Source organism: Parasteatoda tepidariorum, chromosome 8, assembly GCF_043381705.1.
Source record: "Parasteatoda tepidariorum isolate YZ-2023 chromosome 8, CAS_Ptep_4.0, whole genome shotgun sequence".
NCBI lineage: Eukaryota > Metazoa > Arthropoda > Arachnida > Araneae > Theridiidae > Parasteatoda > Parasteatoda tepidariorum.
This window is the reverse complement of record NC_092211.1, coordinates 83,253,825-83,278,638: the sequence shown is the minus strand read 5'-3', so window position 1 is coordinate 83,278,638 and position 24,814 is coordinate 83,253,825. Positions and strand designations below refer to the sequence as shown.

General features: G+C 24.3%; 2 protein-coding genes across 5 annotated transcripts in view; both read right to left on the bottom strand.

Annotated features, from left to right (window-relative positions):
• LOC107446864 (cathepsin L-like peptidase) overlaps positions 1-9,706 on the bottom strand; it is a 35,326-nt gene extending 25,620 nt beyond the window's left edge. The window contains exons 1-4 of the mRNA XM_071184297.1: positions 9,568-9,706; positions 8,166-8,278; positions 6,973-7,122; positions 5,578-5,730 (exon numbers count right to left, since the gene is read on the bottom strand). Of these exons, the coding sequence (XP_071040398.1) occupies positions 5,578-5,730; positions 6,973-7,122; positions 8,166-8,261 (399 nt within the window). The 5' untranslated portion in view covers positions 8,262-8,278; positions 9,568-9,706. The remainder of the gene's footprint in view (positions 1-5,577; positions 5,731-6,972; positions 7,123-8,165; positions 8,279-9,567) is intronic.
• LOC122269753 (cathepsin L-like peptidase) lies at positions 1,428-23,809 on the bottom strand. Of its 4 annotated transcripts, none has more exons than XM_071184295.1 (9): positions 21,376-21,514; positions 20,106-20,218; positions 18,918-19,067; positions 18,189-18,341; positions 17,830-17,953; positions 17,555-17,655; positions 4,148-4,311; positions 3,085-3,195; positions 1,428-1,716 (listed from the first exon to the last, which is right to left on the bottom strand). In XM_071184295.1, the coding sequence occupies exons 2-9, from the start codon at positions 20,199-20,201 to the stop codon at positions 1,617-1,619; spliced, it is 999 nt and encodes a 332-aa protein (XP_071040396.1). In that variant the 5' UTR covers positions 20,202-20,218; positions 21,376-21,514; the 3' UTR covers positions 1,428-1,616. The 4 variants fall into 4 exon arrangements, with proteins under 4 accessions (XP_071040396.1, XP_042900284.1, XP_042900285.1 ...); XM_043044350.2 differs by lacking the exons at positions 1,428-1,716; positions 3,085-3,195; positions 4,148-4,311; positions 20,106-20,218; positions 21,376-21,514 and adding exons at positions 14,017-14,312; positions 15,553-15,663; positions 16,571-16,734; positions 22,177-22,289; positions 23,478-23,809; XM_043044351.2 differs by lacking the exons at positions 1,428-1,716; positions 3,085-3,195; positions 4,148-4,311; positions 21,376-21,514 and adding exons at positions 14,017-14,312; positions 15,553-15,663; positions 16,571-16,734; positions 23,478-23,556.
• Between the last annotated feature and the right edge of the window lie 1,005 nt (positions 23,810-24,814).

Genomic DNA, 24,814 nt, shown 5'->3' with positions numbered 1-24,814 from the left:
AAACCTACAATAAATTACGAGAGAGAACAAGCATTTTTGAACACCCTATGCCAGAAAATCAAGCAAAACACTTGTAGCTTGTATCGATTACTTTAGTTGTTATTTTTAATAACTCTAGAACGAATATTTATAAAAATATAGAGACTTTTACAGAAAATTCATTTTTTCGTCTTACGTTTCTTTGCTATAACTTCATAAATATTCAATAGAATTAAACAAAATTTAAAGTTAATTACAAAACTGTTGATTTAAAATTTTAAGAAATTCCTTTGAAAACTGCGCAAGATATGAGTATTTAAGCTGGTTCTTTTATACTACGCTTGCGCAGAAAAATTTAGTAAAGTTTTCTTTCATAATTTTGTTGGAAATCAACAAATGATGAAAGCTTTACTTTAATATCTAAAAAAATTAAAAAGTTTCAAGCAATTTTCTAATTAGTTTTTGTAAATTTTAAAGGAAAGCTCAAAGCGATAAAGGGTTATCCACAAAATTCATCTTGCACTATTACTCAAGATTTATTAAAAATGAGACTCGCATTCTGGAGGATTACCTCCCATAAAAGCATGCTCTCTTTTGTATATTTTCTTCCTCTATACCATCAAAGTTTAGTTTCCGGCGATTATTGTAAAGTATTATCATTTATTATTAAATTTTGTCTTATGATACAAAATAAAACTTGTGAAACACCCCTGAATGCTTTGAGTATTCGTTTGAAAAGTACAAAAATTGCTTGAAATTTTTTAAATTTTTAAGATATTTAAATCAAATTTCTTTATTATTTGTCAAATACGATTCACTATAAAATTATAAAAAAAACTCGTACTCGTTCACTACAAAAATTATCCTTCATTTGAAGATATTTTCCTGTAATATTTATTCAGCATTCTTTCCTAATATTATTTTCTTTTATTTTAAAATGTTTAATTTTATTTACTATTCATACTTAAAGTCTTTAAGTTAAAAGTTTTGTAACATTTATTAAAAAGATATTTAGTTAAATAGTAAACAAGTTATATTTACTTTTTTAACAAGTTATATTAACTTTCATTATAAATTTTATAGGATGTATGCAACAAAATCAAATAAGCATTCAATGTTAACTTTTCGCTTGAAGTTTAAATTTCATGCCTGTCAAATCGGAAATTAAATCTGTGGAACCAAGAATAATACAACAAAATAATTGGAATATTTTAATGGAATAATTATTAATTATAAAATAGCAATCTGTTTAAATAAAATGACTTCGAAACTATAGCGGTTGTCTGCCACGAATTCTTTAGTAGTTTTAAAAAATTCATTGCAAACCCGATGTTGAGCTACTATAAAAAAATTTGAAATAATCTAATAGCAGTCTAAAATTAGATCACCCGAACAAACAGTTTTTTTAAAATTCAGTGTGTATTAATTCTTTAAAAATCAAAATTCAATTAAGAATATAAAATATTTTATTTTAAAACATATACAATGTTATTTTAACAATTATAAGATCTTTTCTCCACCTTTTTCTTCATCAAATCAATCTGTCATCCTTTTTTTTGTACATGCAAAAATTAATTTCTAATTAGTTCACGTACAATACAAACAAACGTGTACAGTCATGTAAAGTTTATCACAGTTTAAACGAGTGGGTAGCTGGCTTGTGTTGCAATTCCACATTGGTTGCCTTTGTTTCTGGACATTTTGATGTACCCTTGGATACCCCAAGTAGTTCCCCAACTGAAATATGAGAAAGAAAATATTATTAAATTGAATTATTATATTAATTGAAATATATATTAAATTGAAACATAAAAAAGAAATATATATGAAAAATAGTTATAGACTTAGAATTTGATACATATTTTTATGATATGAAATCAAAAAATAAAACTTGGTATGTTTTGCACAAAATAAAGCATAAGCAAAATAAGAAATTTAAAATATTTAATTAACACTTTAGTTTATGTCAGAGATGCCTTTAAAATATTGCATCGGTTTAATTGTAACTTTTTTTAAATAAATATAATCTCAATAAGTAAGTAAATTATACTATATCTTTGAATAATGTATTTATTTATAAAGAAACTTATATTAAAATTTCTACACTGAGAAAAAAAGTATAGTCAAAATTACCAGAATATAGTAAAATTTACCGTGTTTCTGGCTCTATGGGAACACCAAACTGCTTTGCAATTTTCACGGAAGCGCTTCGTAATGATTTAGGACGAATTCACAATAAAATTTGATTTTATAATATATAATTAAATGTGGTAAAATTTGTTAATTTTATCATGATACCTTAAAGCACGACATAAAAACCATTTATTTGGTTAAATTTACTTTTCAATTTGCATCTTTTTACTAAATGTGTGGTAATAAAAACTATAACTATGTAAATCAAAATTTCCAGTATACCGAAACTATATGAACGGAAAAATTATCTAATGAACGGAAAAATTATCTAAGGAATGGTTTAAATACCGTGCTTTTATTACCAAAATGATAGTTTTTTTGTACCAGAAACTGGATTGTTCATAAGCCCATCTAACTTTCTAATTAATAAAAACACTAATGGATTTATGTTGAATGCACTATTTCAGAAATCAAATAAAATTAAGGAAAGAGATTCACTATAATTTAATATGTTCTTGTTTAATTATGTATAATATATAAAAAATAGGAAATAATTTGGATACTTTTCATTTTTAATATTTTAACATTACATGAACACCTTTGTACTATACGTTTATTGTTCATATGTTGTTAGTTAAATTTCCTTCTTATAATCAAAAGTAGTTATACCAATATTATTTGCTTACAAATGTAATTGCTTTAATTAGATATAATATACAAAAATAGGAAATAATTTGGATTTATTTCATTTTTAATATTTTAAATTTACATGAACACCTCTGTACTATAAGTTTATTGTTCATACGTTGTTAGTTAAATTTCCGTCTTATAATCGAAAGTCCATCATACCAATATCAATTGTTTACTAATTACTTATTTTACTATTCCTTTTTAAGTAATAGATAAATTAGTTTCGAGCTTATTTATAATTTTTATTCTTATATTTAAAAGAAGTTTTGAAACTTTTATTACCTGTTCTTCACCAGCCAATAGTCTTGGCCATCTTCAGTTCCGTAACCAATAGCCAAAACACCGTGATCCAATTGAGAAGTACTGCAGCTGGATTCATCGTAAATTCCATCTCTGGAACACAAATTAAAATTAATCACTAAATTATTTAACAATTAAACAATGCAATTTCTGAAATTATTCATACAATATCAAAATTTAACAGCAACCTAACAATGATACAAACTTAAACATAAATCCATTCAGTATCAAGAATTAACTGTTCTATTTATACAATTTAAATGCAATTTATATTTATTGTGTGAGCCCATGGTTAAGATTTTGTACGACGCGTAGATCATTTAGAAATAAAAATATTATGCTTTTTTGTATCAAAGCAATGACTAATTTTAAAGTGAAAAATGTAGTATGTGTCTCAAATTGCAATTCTGTATTTTAACCATGAGTTTTAATCTTTTTTTCCATTGAGAGAATTAAAAAAAATTTTACACTATACCATATGCCTAAATTTATTAATTAATTTTTTATTACATTTTATTCGCTTAAAAATAATCCAAAACATATATAGTTGTATTTTAAAAACTTACTTTTATTTGCACTGCAATACAAAATTTCACTTGAAAAACTAATAATTCCCAAATGCGATTTTTTAAGACTAACGTTTAGACTAAAGATTTATTTAAAAACGCTTTTTTGTAAGTCATAATATTTATTTATTCTTAGGAAAGTTATTTCTTTCCAAGTGAAATTATGAATATTTTTAAACTTTCTCTGAAAACTAATTTGCTCATATTACAAGTGAATAAATATTTTGAACTATTTGATATTGACTGTTTGCAAAGATTTTAATATTACGTAAAGAAGACAATAAATTCCTTCGACGAAAAAATAAATAAACAGATATAAAAATTAAATAGATTATTTTTTTAGTACTTAAATTATTCTTCGTTTAAAATCTAGAAGGATTCAAGTCAGCAATTTTAAACTATTCCTTACTCTTTTGTTCAATAGAGTAATATGAAAAATAAAAATTAATTTAAAATAATAAAATTTATTCTATACGTACTGATAGAGCTGGAAGCTAAAGTTGCTTGCATCAATAGCTACAGAAACAGGTCCTACGGTGGCAACAGCTGTTTTAAGAGCGTTCTCATCTCCGGTAGGAATGTCAACATATCCAGTAACAGTTGCTCCAACATTGGCTTTATTGAAAAGACATTTTGGACCATCCTAAAATAAATAAATTTATAAATGCCTAAATCACATTTTTTAACATTATTTTAAAAATTTATAATAGCTGTCNATGTTTTTTAAACATTCTTTATAATAAAATATTTAGTAATATCACATACAAAATACATTTAAAATGAAAAATGCAGTTCAAAGAAACACTTTCACCTCACACAAATCAAACGTTTACTACTTATTATTTCCATATATTATATAAATTAAAATTGTTAAACTCATTAAATTTAAATATTATAGAAATTAAACGTTTTCAACTTATTATTGAATGTAAATATTACACAAATTAAACGCTTGTAACTTATTATTTATACACAGTTTGTAAAGGTTTTCATCTTATCATTTATACGCATTTTACAAATTAAATATTTTTAAGCTTTCCAAATTGAAATATTATACAAATTAAACGTTTTCAGTATACTTTTTAATGAACACAGTGCTCAAATAAAACGCTTTCAACTTATTATTTATACACATTATACTGGTTAAACACTTTCTACTTATTCAGTTTACACATTACAGAAATTAAACGTTTTCAACTTATTATTTAATTTACACAATTCATAAATCAAGCATTTACAATTTTTTTATTTATATACATTATACAAATTTAACTTTTTCAATTTATTAAGTTTATACTTCACACAAATATAAATGTCCTCAATTTATTATTTAATTTATACATTACACAAAGTAAACATTTTGATCTTAATTTTGGTATCCTTAAATTTCTTATTTCAGAGTCACGAAGAATTTGTAAGGCACTTTAACGGATTTAAAAGCAGCGGTCTCCGAAGTGGAGAAGGAAGTGCCTGGGTAGAACCCTCTAACGTTCACATTCCAGACACTGTCGATTGGAGGAAACAAGGACTGGTCACTCCAATCAAAAACCAGGTACAAATTTATATCTTTTCTCAAAATTTTTTTCTCCAGCTGTTTCATTTTGCTTAATCTTAATAAAAACAAAATGTTGCGTTCTTACAACAAAACGTGCAGTTTCTTGGAACAATAACGACTCACAATAATTATGAAGAAAGCATATAAAATTAAGTTTTGAAATTACCCATATCATTATTCATTAAAGGAAAAGTGGTAGCTAAAACAAGAAACAATCATCATATTTAATGCAATAATTATTAAGTTAGAGATTTTTATTTAATAGCAACAATGTGGCTCTTGCTGGGCTTTCTCTACCACCGGATCTCTTGAAGGGCAGCACAAAAAAATTTGAGAAAAGATATAATTTTATACCTGGTTTTTGATTGGGGTGACCAGTCCTTGTTTCCTCCAATCGACAGTGTCTGGAATGTGAACGTTAGAGGGTTCTACCCAGGCACTTCCTTCTCCACTTCGGAGACCACTGCTTTTAAATCCGTTAAAGTGCCTTACAAATTCTTCGTGACTCTGAAATAAGAAATTTAAGGATACCAAAATTAAGATCAAAATGTTCACTTTGTGTAATGTATAAATTAAATAATAAATTTGGGACGTTTAATTTGCGTAAAGTTTAAACTTAATACGTTTAAAACGCTTAACTTGTATAATGTTTATAAATAAAAAGTTGTAAATGTTTGATTTGTGTAATGCGTAAATTAAATAATAAGTTAAAAACGTTCAATTTGTGTAATGTGTAAACTGAATAAGTAGAAAGTGTTTAACTAGTATAATGTGTATAAATTATAATTTGAAAGGTTTAGTTATTTGTGCAATGTGTTCATTAAAAATTTATACTGAAAGCGTTAAATTTGTATAATATTTAAATTTAGAAAGCTTAAAAATATTCAATTTGTAAAATGCGTATAAATGATAAGTTGAAAACGCTTGCAAACTCTGTAAAAATATTAAGTTAAAAACGTTTTATTTGTGTAATATTTACATTCAATAATAAGTTGAAAACGCTTAATTTGTATATTATTTAAATTCAATGAGTTCAAAAATTTTAATTTATATAATGTATAGAAATAATAAGTAGTAAGTGTTTGATTTGTGTGATGTTAAAGTTTTTCTTTGAACCAAATTTTACGTTTTTAATATATTTTCTTATGTGATATTACTAAATATTTGATTATAGGGAATGTTTTAAAAACATAGTACTCATTACAGGGTTAATATTAGATAGCTATTACAAGTTTATGCTTGAAATGTAGTTTTAATTTTATTGAAATTATCAAACAATGGAGCATTTTTTCACATAAAATAAAAATTTTGTAAATAGTGATTAAAATTTATAATAACTGTTTGGAAAAATTCTAGTTTTGAATAAACTTTTAATCAAAATAGCTTTCGCTTAAATTTAAAATCTTAAATCAGTTTGAGTTTTTAAAGTAACTTGAATAGTATTGTAATTAAATAGTTTTATTTTTATATTAAAATGAAGATAAACTAGTGCTCATTCTTATTGGGCAAAATACATGATTATAAATTATTCCACTTTCGTTTAATTAGTTTTACGAACAGTTTTTAAAAAAGAAAGTACCACGTGTTTCTATTAGAACTACCTGACTAAATCACTTTTAAAATTATCTTTTTTTTAATATTAAATTAATTACTTGTCTATAACTTAAAATATATGATGAAGATGTTAAGTATGTCAAACCTTGTAATTATATATAAAACACATATTTTAGTAATTCTATGAAAACTTACCATGTCTGCGTATTCATTAATGCCTTTTCTGTAAGAATGAATACCCAAATCAGCTTGAAGGTTGTGTTTTATGATATCTGTGACAGCTCTTTCCCATATAAGACGTCTTGAAAACTCTTCCCTGCTACCATAATTTTTTCCATAGATTCTCTATAGAAATACGTCACATTTTAACAACTTCAAAAGTAAACTCTGCTAAGGATTAATTTTTTTTTAAAAATAAAGTATAACTTAAAACCATATTTTTTTATATTAAGCTATATTATTTTTTTCATAATTTTCTAGTTTTCAATGACTAATTGCACACATGAGCTATGGATGTGCTAAACTTATGATTTCATCTCCCGACTTCATCATATGCAATAAAAAAACCTTTTAAAGGAAAATTAAATTTTAGTTAGTCCTAAAATAGATATAAATACAAAAATGCCTTTAAAAAATTTAACATAAATAAAATAGAATAATAAGTTAATATTATAATAAAGTAATAAGTTACTATAATGGAATAATAAATAATATAATCGAATAATAAGTTAAACAGAATTAATTAAATGTGCAAAAAAAATTTTAATGTTGAACAGTCGAGACAAATCAGAACGGATTAATGGATTAGATATAGTATTTAAAATTAAGTGAATATTTTTAACATTTATTAATTAAATTTATTAATATATTATTTATATAATTTTAAAAATCAATTTTTAAACTTTTAATCCAAATTTTTCGAGTAACATATAATACTGTTTACATATTTAAAAAAAATTTTAGTTTTGTGTTAATAGGACAAATTTAATATTTAATAGCAACAAAAATTCTCAGCTGCTGTAAAAGTTATAATTTAATTAAACATAAAAATATTGACGTGCTTTTTTTACTACACACTATATAAATATCAAATAATTATTTTTGAACTTCCTTATCAAACTCCTATACCTTAAAGTGACTGACCAAATTATATTTATTTTGAAACATTCTCGTTGTAAGCATTTAAACAGCCTTTTAAGCATGTTTATTATAACTAACATTTTTTGGTTTTTACGAATGACCATTGAATTATACAATACTCATTGATATTACTTTTGCATTGTTACATTATAGAATTTAGAATAACTAATCAAAACACGAATAATTTTGACACATTATTATTCTTTATTTACCTCTATTGACGTTAGTTAAATGAAATTGTAGCTTACCTTGAAATTTTCCCAATGTTCATTCAATTGAGGATTGTAAGGAAATTTTAGTGCTGTAGCAACAGCAATAAAAGCAAAAATTGCCAAGTATTTCATCGTAATCCAAAATAATACTGAAAAATCATAATAAATAATTTAACATTCACTTAAGCTCAAAATGTACATTTAAAACAATAATATTTATTTAATGCGATTTATATTATTTTATTAACAATAAATAAAAAAAGTAAACCTTTAAGTAACTAATTAAATATTTGAAATACTTTAGTCAGCATACATTAGATTTTATCTTACGAGAAAAATAAATTAATTAATATTTTTTCATTTAAATGTGAAATATAAGCAAATTAAATCCCTATTTATTATATTCATTGATTAAATTTTTATAAAAGCTTCAGTAAAAATTATTTTCTCATACAATCATAGACTATTTATTTTTTTAGTTAATTTACAAGATTAAATACGTTTAAGTATTAAATAATTAAACTAGCAAGTTTATTAGTTTAAAATATATTACTTTGTAAATAAATACTAACCAGTCGGATGAGTTAATTATTTAAGTACCATGGTATATTGCAACACTTTTTTAAATGTCACTTCAATTGGCATTGTTGAATAATTAATTCATATTTTCTTATATCAGTTTTTATTTTTATTATTTAAGAGCATCTCATGTCTACTAAACGAAATTAGATATAATGCAACACTTTTTCAAATGCTAATTTAATAGGCATTGTAGAATAAATAATTCTCATTTTCTTATATTAGTTTTTATTTTTATTATTTAAGAGCATCGCATATCTACTGAACGAAATTAGATACAAATCATTTTCAGAACCAAGTTTTCAAATAGAGGCTAAAAAATTGCTTTAGTAAATATATTCTAAAATAGCAATTAGACTATAACAAATTAGTTTCACTATTATTAGCCTTATTTTATATTCTTTACAAATCTCACAATTAATATTCAACTTAAAAATTTATTACATAAACAATTTCGGTAAACCAAAAATTTTAGAAAATTATTACATATAATCTAAGTTATAGTTTCACGTTAAGTTTATTACATGAATTTTAAAATTTATTCCTCATACTTAAAACTTTATTAGCCTATGTTATTATAATGATAATTAGTTTTATTAGCCAATTATTGAAACTTGTTCTGTTATGGATCTAAAAAACATATTTTAAAGAATCAAAATAAAAATAATTCATTTTGGAAAATTAAATTTATATTTTATCGTAACTTAGATAGTTAGATGATTGATTAATATTTTTGAATACATTTTTTGATACCAACAAATATAATATTGAAATCAATTGAATGTTTTAAGTCGATTGTTTTAAAATGAAAAGAACAACAAAAGTATTATAAAAATGAATAATAAAAAGTAATTCTTACGCTAATACTTTATTTGAACAGAACCTTTTGCTTGTGGATGCTACTTGAATTTAATTCCTGATATTTATGCCTGTTTTATCAGGGATAAATTTAAGTAAAACAGTAAGACTTTCTCTTGTTTTATCTAAATCAGTTGATATAATTTTCAGATATCAATGCATTTATCAATCGTGAATTCTATTTAAAAATATTACTCTAATACGTGACTAGATGTGTAGTGATAATAAAATGAGAAGTAACGTAAAATTGGGTAAAATTGAAAAACAAATGCATAAGCTTATCACATTTAACATATGATTCGCTTTAAGCGCGTGATATAATGTGCTATACCATGGTTTTAATGGGTTCAGAAGATTTTGATATCATCAAGAAAGAAAATAAGCATAACTTTTTTGACTTGATCTAAAATAATACTTAGGGTTCTGAACTTTTTATAAGAGTTAATATGAGCTTTTTATAAAGTTATATTCAAATGCAAACTTTTAGAAAAATACTTCAAAAAAAATTTATAATTTTATTTTCTTTAGAGCTAAATACTATGGCTTTTTGTGTGCAATTTTAAAAATCATGTTAATGACTTAAAAAGAGTTTCGATCGGCAGTCAAATATGTTTTTAAACCAAAGAGGCAAAAAAACTGAAAAATAAAAAATATTTCTTAAAAGTATTTATATTGTTTTTCGGATTTTCGTAAGAAAAATAATAAAAATAAATATATGATTCAATTTTACAGTAATATTTATTTAATTAGAGTGAGATATTGATTTTAAGGTAATTATTACTGCTACAATTGCAGTATATCAGACTTTTTGTTCTATAACATGTTTCATTAAAAATGGATTTTTTACAGTAATTTGATCCCAAATTTTTTAGTTTGTTTAACCTCACAGGATGTGTTATGAGCCTCATAATTTCTTTTAACCTTTTAATGATTTCAGCACAGAACGAAGCATAACACATATCTGCATCAAATAAATAACACTTTAAAGCGTATGAATCATACTTTAATCATATTTAATTTCTAATTTTGTTTGCGCATTAGGGAAGCCTTTTATGATAGATTTTATACATTTTAATATTTCTTGCTCTTGTTTTTCAAGCAAAGTCGTATGGTAAGGAATCAGTGAATAAATTCTAAGACATACGAAGAAACGAACAAATTTGAACAACCGAAGAAAATTATAAAAATTATTTTTGCTTAGCATTTTAAAATGATTTTTGGGAGTTAAAACTGAACATTTTAAAATAATAACACAGTTTCAAACATATATGAATAATCTTTATACACTAAATTGATAATATTGTTATGAAATTTAAAAAAATATTACTCACAAAATATGTTACATCAGAAGTAACTTTACCCTTAAAGATACTTACTGATTTTTAATTCTCCTTCTCGCTAAATTTAGTTTCTAAAAAACTGATAGTGTTATCACCAGTTTCATTAATCATGAATTTAGTTAAACAGTTTATTTGTATTAAGTGAACATTTTCTGCTATTGATAATAAGATGAAGAAAAAAATTGATAATATTTATTGTTGCACCACGTCTCTTAACTTTCTTTAACAATTCTTTAATTTTATAAGTTTCGTATTGCTTCATTGTAAAAGTCAGTTATAAGTTTAGTAGCTTATAGACTCATTAAATATAATTAAAAACTGTTATGAAACTATTTTTTGTTAAGCATTCTTTGTTCTACTAAACTTATAAATGTATTCAATATTAAAGTATAGGTATTTTAGAATAACAACTGAGCTTTACACGGTTAAAATTTTCCTTCTTAAAATTCGGTAAAATAACAGGAAACACTCTGTCCATCTACTTAACCTTAATGTTTACGGTAAATTATGGCGTGGAAGATTTCTTACCTTTACGGTTTTAAAACCGTTTATAACTAGTTTAGTTTTAAAAAAAACATAAATGCAAAACTATACAGTTGCGGCTTCCTAACTAGTTACAACTAACATAGTTTTAAATCAGTAAAAAAGAAATTTAACAGGGCGTTACAGTTAGAGGACATTAAGGTTATTATGCAGCTTTATGGTTTTGTCACCTGGACGTGAATAAGAGTATCGTATTCTAATATCCCAGGGTCACAAAACGGGGAGTGAAAGGAAATGGAAGAAATATTTTGGCTTCAAAGCTAGTCTGTCATGAGATTGGCCAATTAATCCTCGTGGCTATAATATTACCCAGATGAAAAGAATTAAGTAAATTCATTTGGTGGGCCTAGTTGGTGAGGTAAAATTCTGATATTCTAACCCTATTAGATAAAAGCAGTTAATAAACGGGCTTTCTCACAATTAACAGTTTCAATACCATCTTTTTGTGGTTACTTGACTGTTTTGTTTGAATATGGTAAAATTAAAATAAATTTTTATTTATAAATTTTTTCTGGACGATTTCTTACACTGTAGAAGCTCTACTTAGCATTTTACTTCTCAATTAAGCATGTAACTTTCTACATACTAACAGCCAATAAAGAAATTTAAAAAAATTATGTTGTAAAATAATTCAGAAAGCTTTTTTGGAACATAATATTTTTAATGATACTTTAAATAGGAACATAAAAACTGAGCAAAATTAATTCTTTATTAACTACCCTACAATAATAGAAGAGACACTTTCAGTTTTTCGCATTTTTTTCTAAATTTCTCAAGAAATACTTAAAAAATTATTTTGTAACTTTAGAGGTGCTTAGTTCATGTGATTTTTCATACTTTGTAATAAGATTTAAAACTTTCAGAGGTTTGGAAAACCTACAATAAATTACGAGAGAGAACAAGCATTTTTGAACACCCTATCCCAGAAAATCAAGCAAAACACTTGTAACTTGTATCGATTACTTTAGTTGTTACCTTTAATTAATAAGAATATAAGAATATAGAATTAGTAAATATGAATTTAATAAGAATATAGAGATTTTTACAGAAAATTACTTTTTTTGTCTTAAGTTTCTTTGCTATATCTTCATAAATATTCAATAGAATTAAATAAAATTTAAATTTAATTACAAAAATGTTGAGTTGAAATTTTAAAAAATTCCCTTAAAAACTACGCAAGATAAGAGTATTTAAGCTGGAAAAATTTAATGACGTTTTTTTAAAATTTAGTAGGGAATCATATTTGGCCACTAATCATTATAGCTTTATTTGAATATCTTAAAAATTTAAAAAGATTCGAGCAATTTTCTAATTAGTTTTTGTACATTTTAAGAGAAAGCTCAGAGCGATAAGGCGATATCCACAAACTTCATCTTGCACTATGAAACAAGATTTATTAAAAATGAGACCCGAATTCTGGAGGATCACCTCCCATAAAAGTATGTTCTCTTTTGTATCTTTTCTTTCTCCATACTATCTCCATAACATTTGCATATCTTCTATACCAAGTAGTTCAGTTTCAGGCGATTATTGTAAAGTATTGTCATCTGTTATTAAATTTCATCTTATGATACAAAATAAAATTTGTTGAACACCCCTGAATGCTTTGAGCTTTCGTTTGAAAAGTTCAAAAATTGCTTGAAACTTTTTAAATTTTTAAGATATTTAAATCAAATTTCTTAATTATATGCCAAATATGATTCACTATAAAATTATGAAAAAAACTCTTACTCGTTCACTACAAAATTATCCTTCATTTGAAGATATTTTCCTGTAATATTTATTCAGCATTCTTCCCTGATATTATTTTCTTTTATTTTAAAATTCTTAATTTTATTTACTATTCATAGTTAAAGTTCATAACTTAACAACATTTGCAACATTTATTAAGACGATGTTTATTTAAATAGTAAATAAGTTATATTTACTTTTTAGCAAGTTATATTTACTTTCTTTATAAATTTTATAGGATGTTTGCAACAAAATATACAGAATAACGGTAATGAAAATTTAAATAAGCATTCAATGCTAAATTTTCACATTATTCTATTCTCCTTAGAGAAAAATATTTCAAGAGTTTTCATAATAATTAAAATTTAAAAAGGAACTTCAAAAACAAATTTATCAATGAAGTTTCAATGGTGAAAGATTAAAGCCTTGAAGTTTAAATTTTATACCAGTCGAATCGGAAATTAAATCTGTGGAACTAGGAGTTGGAATTCAACAACAAAATTGGTACGTTTCAATGGCATAATTATTAATTATAAAATAGCAATCTGTTTAAAGAAAACGACTGCGAAACTCTAGCAGTTGTCTGTCAGAAATTCTCCAGTAGTCTTAAAAAAATTCTTTGTAAACCCGATAATGAGGCACTGGGAAAAAGTTTGAAATAATCTAATAGCAGTCATTTAAGTCCAGATTTTAACACAGATTTTAGCGGACATTTTAAGTCCAGATCACCCGTGACTTAAAAGACTTTTCAACCTATTTTTAATCCCGAAATAAATAACAAACAGTTTTTTAAAAAAAAATTCAGTGTGTATTAATTCTTTAGAAAACAAAATTCATTTAAGAACATAAAATATTTTATTTTAAAACATACACAATATTATTTTAACATTTATAAGATCTTTTTTCCACCTTTTTCTTCATCAAATCAATCTCTCATCCCTTTTTCTGTGCATGCAAAAATTAATTTCTAATTAGTTCACGTACAATACAAACAAACAATTCCGTGTACAGTCATGTAAAGTTTATCACAGTTTAAACGAGTGGGTAGCTGGCTTGTGTTGCAATTCCGCATTGGTTGCCTTTGTTTCTGGACATTTTGATGTACCCTTGGATACCCCAAGTAGTTCCCCAACTGAAGTATGAAAAAGAAAATATTATTAAATATATATTAATTGAAATATATATTAAATCGAAACATGAAAAAGGAATATCCATGAAAAATAGTTACAGAGTTAGAATTTGATATATATTTTTTCATGATACGAAAGCAAAGAATAAAACTTGATATATTTTGCACAAAATAAAACCTAAGCAAAATAAGAAGTTTAAATTTTTAATTAACACTTTAGTTTATATCAGATATGCCTTCAAAACATTGCATTAATTGCAATTTTTTTTAAGAAAATGAAAATCATATCAATAGGTAAGTAAATTATGCTATATCTTTGAATAATGTATTTATTTATAAAGAAACTTATATGAAAATTTATACACTGAGAAAAAAAGTATGGTCAAAATTACCAGAATTAAAATTTACCGTATTTCTGGCTCTATGCGGGCACCAGAATTCTCTAAAATTTTCACGGAAGCGCTTGGTAATGATTTAGGACGAATTAACCATAAAGTTTGATTTTATAATGTATAATAAAATGTGATAAAATTTGGTAGTTTTATCATGATACCTTAGAGAACGGTATAAAAAACAGTTATTTTACTAAATTTACTTTTCAATTTGTATCTTTTTACTAAATGTGTGGTAATAAGAACTATAAGTAAATCAAAATTTCCTGTAAATCGATACTACACGAACGGAAAAATTATCGAATGAATGGCTTAAATACTTTGGTTTTTATTACCGAAATGATATTTTTGCGTACCAGAAATGTAATTACTAATTTTTAAAATACAATTAATAATAATAATTAATTGTAATTTTTCCAGAATTTTTTCTTTGTGTACACATAAGTAAACTGAATTGTTTATAAACCCATCAAACTTTCTAATTCATAAAAACACTAATGGATTTATGTTGAATAAACTATTTCAAAAATTATCTGAAATTTCGAAAAGAGATTTACTATAATTTAATATTTTCTTGTTTAATTATGTATAATATATAAAAATAGGAAATAATTTGGATTTATCTCATTTTTAATATTTTAACATTACATGAACACCTCTGAACTATACGTTTATCGTTCATACGTTGTTAGTTAAATTTCCTTCTTATAAGCAAAACTCCTTCATACCAATATTAATTGCTTACTAATTACTTATTTTACTATTTATTTTAAAGTAATCGATAAATCAGTTTCGAGCTTATTTATGAATTTTATTCTTATATTTAAAAGCAGTTTTGAAACTTTTATTACCTGTTCTTCACCAGCCAATAGTCTAGGCCATCTTCAGTTCCGTAACCAATAGCCAAAACACCGTGATCCAATTGAGAAGTACTGCAGCTGGATTCATCGTAAATTCCATCTCTGGAACACAAATTAAAATTAATCACTAAATTATTTAACTATTTAACAATGCAATTTCTGAAATCATTTATAAAATTGCAAAAATTAGCAGTAAACTAACAATGATACAAACTTAAACATAAATCCAATTAATATCTAGAATTAACTGTTCTACTTATACGATTTTAATGTAGTTTATATTTATTGTGTGACCCCATAGTTAAGATTTTGTACGACGCATAGATCACTTAGAAATAAAAATATTATGCTTTTTGGTATCAAAGCAATGACTAATTTTAAATTAAAAAATGTAGTATGTGTCTCAAATTGCAATTCCATATTTTCATACACTCTATTACAGGCCTAAATTTATCAATTAATTTCTTTTTACATTTTATTCGCTTAAAAATAATCCAAAACATATAGTATAATTGTATTTTAAAAATTTACTTTTATTTACTCTACAATATAAAATTTCACTTGAAAAACTAATATTTCCCAAGTACAATTTTTGAAAAAAATATGCAAATTTAGACTAAAGACTTTTATAAAAACGCTTTTTTGTAAGTCATAATATTAATTTTTTTAAGGAAAGTAATTTCTAAGTGAAATTATGAATATTTTTAAACTTTCTCTGAAAACTAATTTGCTCATATTACAAGTGAATAAATATTTTGAACTACTTGATATTGACTGTTTGCAAAGATTTGAAAATTATGCAAAGAAGACAATTAATTCTATCAACGAAAAGAAAACAATCAGGCATAAAAATTAAATAAATTATTTTTTTAGTACTTAAATTATTTTTCGTATAAAATCTAAAAAGATTCAAGGTGACAATTTTAACCTTTTCCTTGTTCTTTTTTTCAATAGAGTAATATGAAAAACAAAAATTGATTTAAAATAATAACATTTATTCTATACGTACTGATAGAGCTGGAAACTAAAGTTGCTTGCATCAATGGCGACAGAAACAGGTCCTACGGTGGCAACAGCTGTTTTAAGAGCGTTCTCATCTCCGGTAGGAATATCAACATATCCAGTAACAGTTGCTCCAACATTGGCTTTCGTGAAAAGACATTTTGGACCATCCTAAAATAAATAAGTTTATAAATGCCTAAATCACATTTTTTAACATTATTTTAAAAATTTATAATAGCTGTCTTTGCACCAACCGAAAATTTCAAAAAAGAACTTCTCTAAATATTACTTTAATTAGAAAAAGTCCAAAAATTTGAAAGACAATACAGCGTTTTGTCCACGAAGAAATAAAATAATAAAATATGAATTTATAAAAAATATATTTCTTAAATTATGTTTACTAAAATATTTTCGAAATGCAAATTAATTTATTTTATAAAATTATGAATTTTGTTTAGGATATTGTAAAAATCCACTTTAAATCGAATTCAAAACGTCTACATTCAAATCACACACTTCATTCTTTCTACAATAAATGAAATATAAAGAGAAAACAATCTATGAAATTAACTCACAAAGAAAATGTAACTCCTATGAACCTGTGATATTTTTTAGAGCAGATACTACCTTGTTTTAAATGGCGTAAAAACGTAAAATCCATTTTTACCGTAAAATATATCATAATTTTTATCGTAGTAAGTTTTTAGTTAGAGTAATTCCATGAATTACCGTAAAAATTAAGATATATAAAAATTTTTGTTCCATAACATGTGCAAAAGGGGATTTTACGGTAAAAAAATACCGGCACCCTGAATGCTGATACTTTTTATCGTAATTCGTTAAGTTAAATAGTGGGCACTAGCAAATATANTTTTTTTTTTTTTTTTTTTTTTTTTTTGCTTATGACATTACATATTTAATATCGTTTCAACAGCTTCAAAATAATACTGCTTAGGTGCTTTTTTTTTTACAAATTAAAGAGAAGTTTTACCTCAGCTGTGTATGGGTAGGATGCTTCAGTATCAATTCCTTTGTTCTGTTTGATGTATTGGAAAGCTGAATCCATAAGACCTCCTTCACAACCCATGTTACCTTAAAGAAAATATGGCAAACCATTAATTTAAATCTTCTGATCAAAATGAATTTATAGCCATGTTATATTAACTACGTATATATTTATTAATTTAAAAAAATTACCAAATTTATGGTATACTTTGTATTATATTTAAACAAATAAAAAAAATTTACAAATTTTAATTCACTTACCTTCCGGTTGAGAGCAATCTACGAGGTTCTGTTCACTGAGGGAAACCAAGTTTCCGGTCTTCTTTTTGTGCTGCCCTTCAAGAGAACCGGTGGTAGAGAAAGCCCAGCAAGAGCCACATTGTTGCTAATTAAATAAAAATCTCTAAATTAGTAATTCTTGCGTTAAATATCATGATAGTTTCTTGTTTCAGTTATCACTTTCCATTTAGTAAATTATGATAAAGGTAATTTCAAAACTTAATTTTTTATGTTCCAATAAACTGTAAGTTTTGTTGCAAGAATGCAACATTTTGTTTATATTGAAACAAAGCAAAATGAAAGAGCTGGAAAAAAATTTGAGAAAAGATGTAATTTTATACCTGGTTTTTGATTGGGGTGACCAGTCCTTGTTTCCTCCAATCGACAGTGTCGGGAATGTGAACGTTAGAGGGTTCTACCCAGGCACTTCCTTCTCCACTTCGGACTCCGCTGCTTTTAAATCCGTTAAAGTGCTTTACAAATTCTTCGTGACTCTGAAATAAGAAATTTAAGGATGCCAAAATTAAGATCAAAATGTTCACTTTGTGTAATGTAGAAATTAAATAATAAATTGAGGACATTTATATTTGCGTGAAGTATAAACTTACTAAGTTTAAAACGGTAAATTTAAATAATGTTTATAAATAAAAAGTTGTAAATGTTTGATTTCTGTAATGCGTAAATTAAATAATAAAATGAAAGCTCTTAATTTGCGTAATGTGTAAACTGAATAAATAGAAAGTGTTTAACCAGTATAATGTGTATAAATAATAAGTTGAAAGCATTCTATTTGTACAATGTTTTCATTAAAAAATATACTGAAAACGTTTAACTTGTATAATATTTACATTCAATAATAAATTACTTTTACGAACAGTTTTTAAAAAGGAAAGTACCACGTGTTTCTATTAGAACAAGCTGACTCAATCACTTTTAGAATTATCTTTTTTTTTAATAATAAATTAATTACAGGTCTATAACTTACCATGTATGACGAAGTGTATGTTAAGTATGTCAAACCATGTAGCTACATATAAAACACATATTTTAATAATTCTATGAAAACTTACCATATCTGCGTATTCATTAATGCCTTTTCTGTAAGAATGAATACCCAAATCAGCTTGAAGGTTGTGTTTTATGATATCTGTGACAGCTCTTTCCCAAACAAGACGTCTTGAAAACTCTTCTCTGCTACCATAGTTTTTTCCATAGATTCTCTATAGAAATACGTCACATTTTAACAACCTCGAAAGTAAATTCTGCTAAGGATTACATTTTTAAAAAAAATAAAGTATAGCTTAAAGCATTTTTTTATATTAAGCTATGTTATTTTTTCTTTAAACTTTCTAGTTTTTAATGACTAATTATACACATGAGCTATGTATGTGCTAAACTTATGATTTCATCTCCCGACTTCATCATATGCAATAAACAAACTTTTAAAGAAAAATTAAATTTTAGTTAGTCTTGAAATACATATGAATACCTCATAAATCTTTAAAAAAATTTCATATAAATTAAATAGAATAATAAGTTAATATTATAACAGAATAATAAGTCACTATAATAGAATAATAAATAATATAATGGAATAATAAGTTAAATAGAATTAATTAAATGTGCAAAAGAAATTTTAATGTTAAACAGTCGAGACTAATCAGAACGGATTAATGGATTTGGTATAGTATTTAAAATTAAGTGAATATTGTTTACATTTATTAATTACATTTATTAATATATTAATTATACAATTTTAAAAAAACAGTTTTTAAACTTTTAATCTAAATTTTTCGAGTAACATATAATACTGTTTACTAAAAATATTAATAAAAAAATTTAGTTTTGTGTTAATAGAACAATATTTAATATCAACACAAATTCCCAGCTGCTGTTAAAGTTATAATTTAATTAAACATATAAATTCTGACGTATTTTTTTTCTGCACACTATATAAATATCAAATAATTATTTTTAACTTCCTTATCAAACTCCTAAACCTTAAAATGACTGACCAAATTATATTTATTTTGAAACATTTTCATTGTAATCATTTAAAAAGCCTATTAAACATATTTATTATAGCTTAAAATTTTTCTTTTACGAATGACCATTGGATTATACAATCCTCATTGATATTACTTTTACATTATTGCGTTATAGAATTTAGAATAACTAATAAAAACACGAATAATTTCAACACATTATTATTCTTTATTTACCTCTATTGACGTTAGTTAAATGCAAATGTAGCTTACCTTGAAATTTTCCCAATGTTCATTCAATTGAGGATTGTAAGGAAATTTTAGTGCTGTAGCAACAGCAATAAAAGCAAAAATTGCCAAGTATTTCATCGTAATCCAATATAATACTGAAAAATAATAATAAATAATTTGACATTCACTTAAGCTCAAAATGCACACTTAAAACAATAATATTTATTCAATACGATTTATATTATTTCATTATCAATAAATAGAAAAGGTAAATCTTTAAGTAACTGATTAAATATTTGAAATAATTTAGTGAGCATACATTAGATTTTATCTTACGAGAAAAATAAATGTATTATTGTTTTTTTATTTAAATGTGAAATGTAAGCAAATTAAATCCCTAAAGTCATTACTTATTATATTTCATTGATTAAATTTTTATAAAAGCTTTAGTAAAAAAAAATTTTTGCAATCATCTACTAGTTATTTTTTTAATTAATTTACAAGATAAATATCAAATAATTAAACTATCAAGTTTATTAGTTTAAAATATATTACTTTGTAAAAAAATATTAACCATTCGGATGAATTAATTTTTTAAGTACCATGATATATTGCAACACTTTTTTAAATGTAACTTCAATTGGCATTGTTGAATAATTAATTCATATTTTTCTTATATGAGTTTTTATTATTTCAGAGCATCTCATTTCTATTGAACAAAATTATATACAATTCATAATCAGAACCAAATTTTTAAATAGAGACTAAAAAATTGCTTTAGTAAATATATTCTAAAGTAGTAATTGGACTATAACAATTCAGTTTTATTATTATTAGCCTTATTTTATATTCGCTACAAATCTCATAATTATTATTCTACTTAAAAATTTACGACATAAACAATTTTGCTAACCGAATTGTTAAAAACTTATTACATATAATCTAAGTTATAATTACACATTAAGTATATTACATGAATTTTAAACTTTATTCCTCATACTGAAAACTTTGCTAGCCTATGTTATTATAATGATAATCAGTTTCTTTAGCTAATGATTGAAACTTCCTCGATTATAAATCTAAAAAACATATTCAAAAGAATCAAAATAATTTATTTTGGAAAATTAAATTTATATTTTATTTTTTTAAGTAGAGCTTAGATAGTTAGATGATTGATAAATATTTTTGAATAATTTTTTCGATGGTAACAAATATAATATTGAAATCAAACACTGAACGTTATAAGTTGGTTGTTTTAAAATGAAAAGAGCAAAAAGCATTATGAAAATGAATAATAAAAAGTAATGCTTACGCTAATACTTTATTTGAACAGAACCTTCGTGTCGATGCTACTTGGATTTAATTCCTCATATTTATACCTGTTTTATCAGGGATAAATTTAAGTAAAACAGTAAAACTTTCTCTTGTTTTATCTAAATCAGTTGATATAATTTTCAGATATCAATGCATTTATCAATCGTGAATTCTATTTAAAAATATTTCTCTAATACGTGACTAGGTTTGTAGTGATAATAAAATGAAAAGTAACGTAAAATTGGGTAAAATTGAAAAACAAATGATATAAGCTTATCACATTTAACATATGATTCGCTTTAAGCGCGTGATATANTTTTAATCTAAATTTTTCGAGTAACATATAATACTGTTTACTAAAAATATTAATAAAAAAATTTAGTTTTGTGTTAATAGAACAATATTTAATATCAACACAAATTCCCAGCTGCTGTTAAAGTTATAATTTAATTAAACATATAAATTCTGACGTATTTTTTTTCTGCACACTATATAAATATCAAATAATTATTTTTAACTTCCTTATCAAACTCCTAAACCTTAAAGTGACTGACCAAATTATATTTCTTTCGAAACATTTTCATTGTAAGCATTTAAAAAGCCTATTAAACATATTTATTATAACTAAGATTTTTTGGTTTTTACGAATGACCATTGGATTATACAATCCTCATTGATATTACTTTTCCATTATTGCATTATAGAATTTAGAATAAATAATCAAAACACAAACAATTTCAACGCATTATTATGATTTATTTACCTCTATTGACGTTAGTTAAATGCAATTGTAGCTTACCTTGAAATTTTCCCAGTGTTCATTCAATTGAGGATTGTAGGGAAATTTTAGTGCAGTAGCAACAGCAATAAAAGCAAAAATTGCCAAGTATTTCATCGTAATCCAAAATAGTACTGAAAAATAATAATAGATAATTTAGCATTCACTTAAGCTCAAAATGTGCATTTAAAACAATAATACTTATTCAATATGATTTATATTATTTTATTTATATTATTTTATTATCATTAAATAAAAAAGGTAGAACTTTAAGTAACTGATTAAATATTTGAAATACTTTAGTGAGCATACATTATATTTTATCGTACGAGAAAAATAAATTAATTAATATTTTTTCATTCAAATGTGAAATGTAAGCCAATTAAGTCCCTAAATCCATTATTTATTATATTCATTGATTGAATTTTTATAAAAGCTTCAGTAAAAAATTATTTTCCCATACAATCATAGACTAGTTATTATTTTAGTTAATTTACAATATTAAATACGTTTAAATATCAAATAATTAAGCAAGCAAGTTTATTAACTTAAAATAAACTACTTTGTAAATAAATATTAACCATTCGGATGAATTAATTTTTTAAGTTGCATGATATATTGCAACACTTTTTCAAATGCTACTTTAATAGGCATTGTTGAATAATTAATTCTTATTTTTCTTATATTAGATTTTATTATTTAAGAGCATCTTATTTCTATTGAACGAAATTAGATACAAATCATTTTCTGAACCAAGTTTTTAAATAGAGGCTAAAAAACTGTAGTAAATATACTCTAAAATAGCAATTAGACTATAACAATTTAGATTTATTATTGTTAGCCTTATTTTATATTCGTTACAAATCTCACAGTTAATATTCAGCTTAAAAATTTAGTACATAAACAATTTTGCTTACCAAAAATGTTAAAAACTTATTACATATAATCTAAGTTATAATTTCACTATAAGTTTATTACATGAATTTTTAACTTTTGTCCTCAAACTTAAAACTTTATTAGCCAATGTTATTATAATGATGATTATTTTTATTATCCAATGATTGAAACTTGCTCGATTATAGATCTAAAAAACATATTCAAAAGAATCAACATAATAAATTTTGGAAAATTAAATTTATATTTTATTTTTTTAAGTGGAGCTTAGATAGTTAGATGATTGATAAATATTTTTGAATAATTTTTTCGATGGTGACAAATATAATATTAAAATCTAAACCCTGAATGTTATAAGTTGGTTGTTTTAAAATGAAAAGAACAACAAAAGTATTATAAAAATGAAAATAATAAAAAGTAATGCTTACGCTAATGCTTTATTTGAACAGAACCTTTTGCTTGTGGATGCTACTTGGATTTGATTCCTGATATTTATACCTGTTTTATCAGGGTTAAATTTCAGTAAAACCGTAAAACTTTCTCTTGTTTTATCTAAATCAGTTGATATAATTTTTAGATATCAATACAATTATCAATCATGACTTCTATTTTAAAATATAACTCCAATGCGTGACTAGGTTTGCAGTGATAATAAAATGAGAAGTAACGTAAAATTGGGTAAAATTGAAAAACAAATGACATAAGCTTATCACATTTAACATATGATTCTTTTTCAGCGCGTGATATAATGTGCTTTACCACGGTTTTAAGGGGCTCAGGAGATTTTGATCTCGCGGAGAAAAAAACTATGAATAACTTTTTTGACCTAATCTAAATTAAAACTTAGGGTTCTGAATTTTTTGTAAGAGTTTAATATGAGCACAGATATTATTCAAATGCAAACGTTTTCGAAAAATACTTCAAAAACATTTTATCATTTAATTTATTTAGAGCTAAATACTATTTCTTTTTGTGCGCATAATTTTACGATATTAAGTTTTAAAAATCATGCTAATGACTTAAAAAGAGTTTCAATAGGCAGTCAAATATGTTTTTCAACCATAGAGGCAAAAAAACTGAAAAATAAAAAGAATTTCCCAAAAGTATTCATATTGTTTTTCGAAGTTTCTTAAAAAATAATGATAAAAATAAATAATTATTTTAACCAAAACCATATATGAAATATTTACCTATATTCATGAGTTAGTAATGAATTCAGGCAGCATATGATATTCTAATAAATTATCAAGCTTTAATTTGCCTTAACTTAAGGGTTTAAAAGAATGTAGAATAAAAATATTGTCAAAACTACCAGAATATCGTAAAATTTACAGTGTCTCAGGCTGTATGAGGCCACCAAAAAGATCAAAAAATTTTATCGAAGCACTTTGGTAATGACTTCGGTAAAATCAACAGTGAAATGAGGTTTTATAATAAGTGAAAAAAATTTATTAATTTTTAAATTTTGGTGGCTTTATCATAGTACATTAGAGAATAGAATAACCATTTATTCGGCTAAATTTATTTTTCTGTTTTGTATCTTTTACAATATATGAAGCAATAAGAACTATAGTTTTAGAAACCAGAATTTCCGGAGAACCGTTACCATATGAACCGAAAAAGTAATAAATGAATGGTTTACCAGGATTACTTTTTTCATCAAAATTGTCATTATCGGTAATCTTATCAGAAATTTTTTTCTCCGTGTCTTTGTCTACCTTGATCTTTAATATTTTTTTACCACTTTATCTATGTTGATGCATAA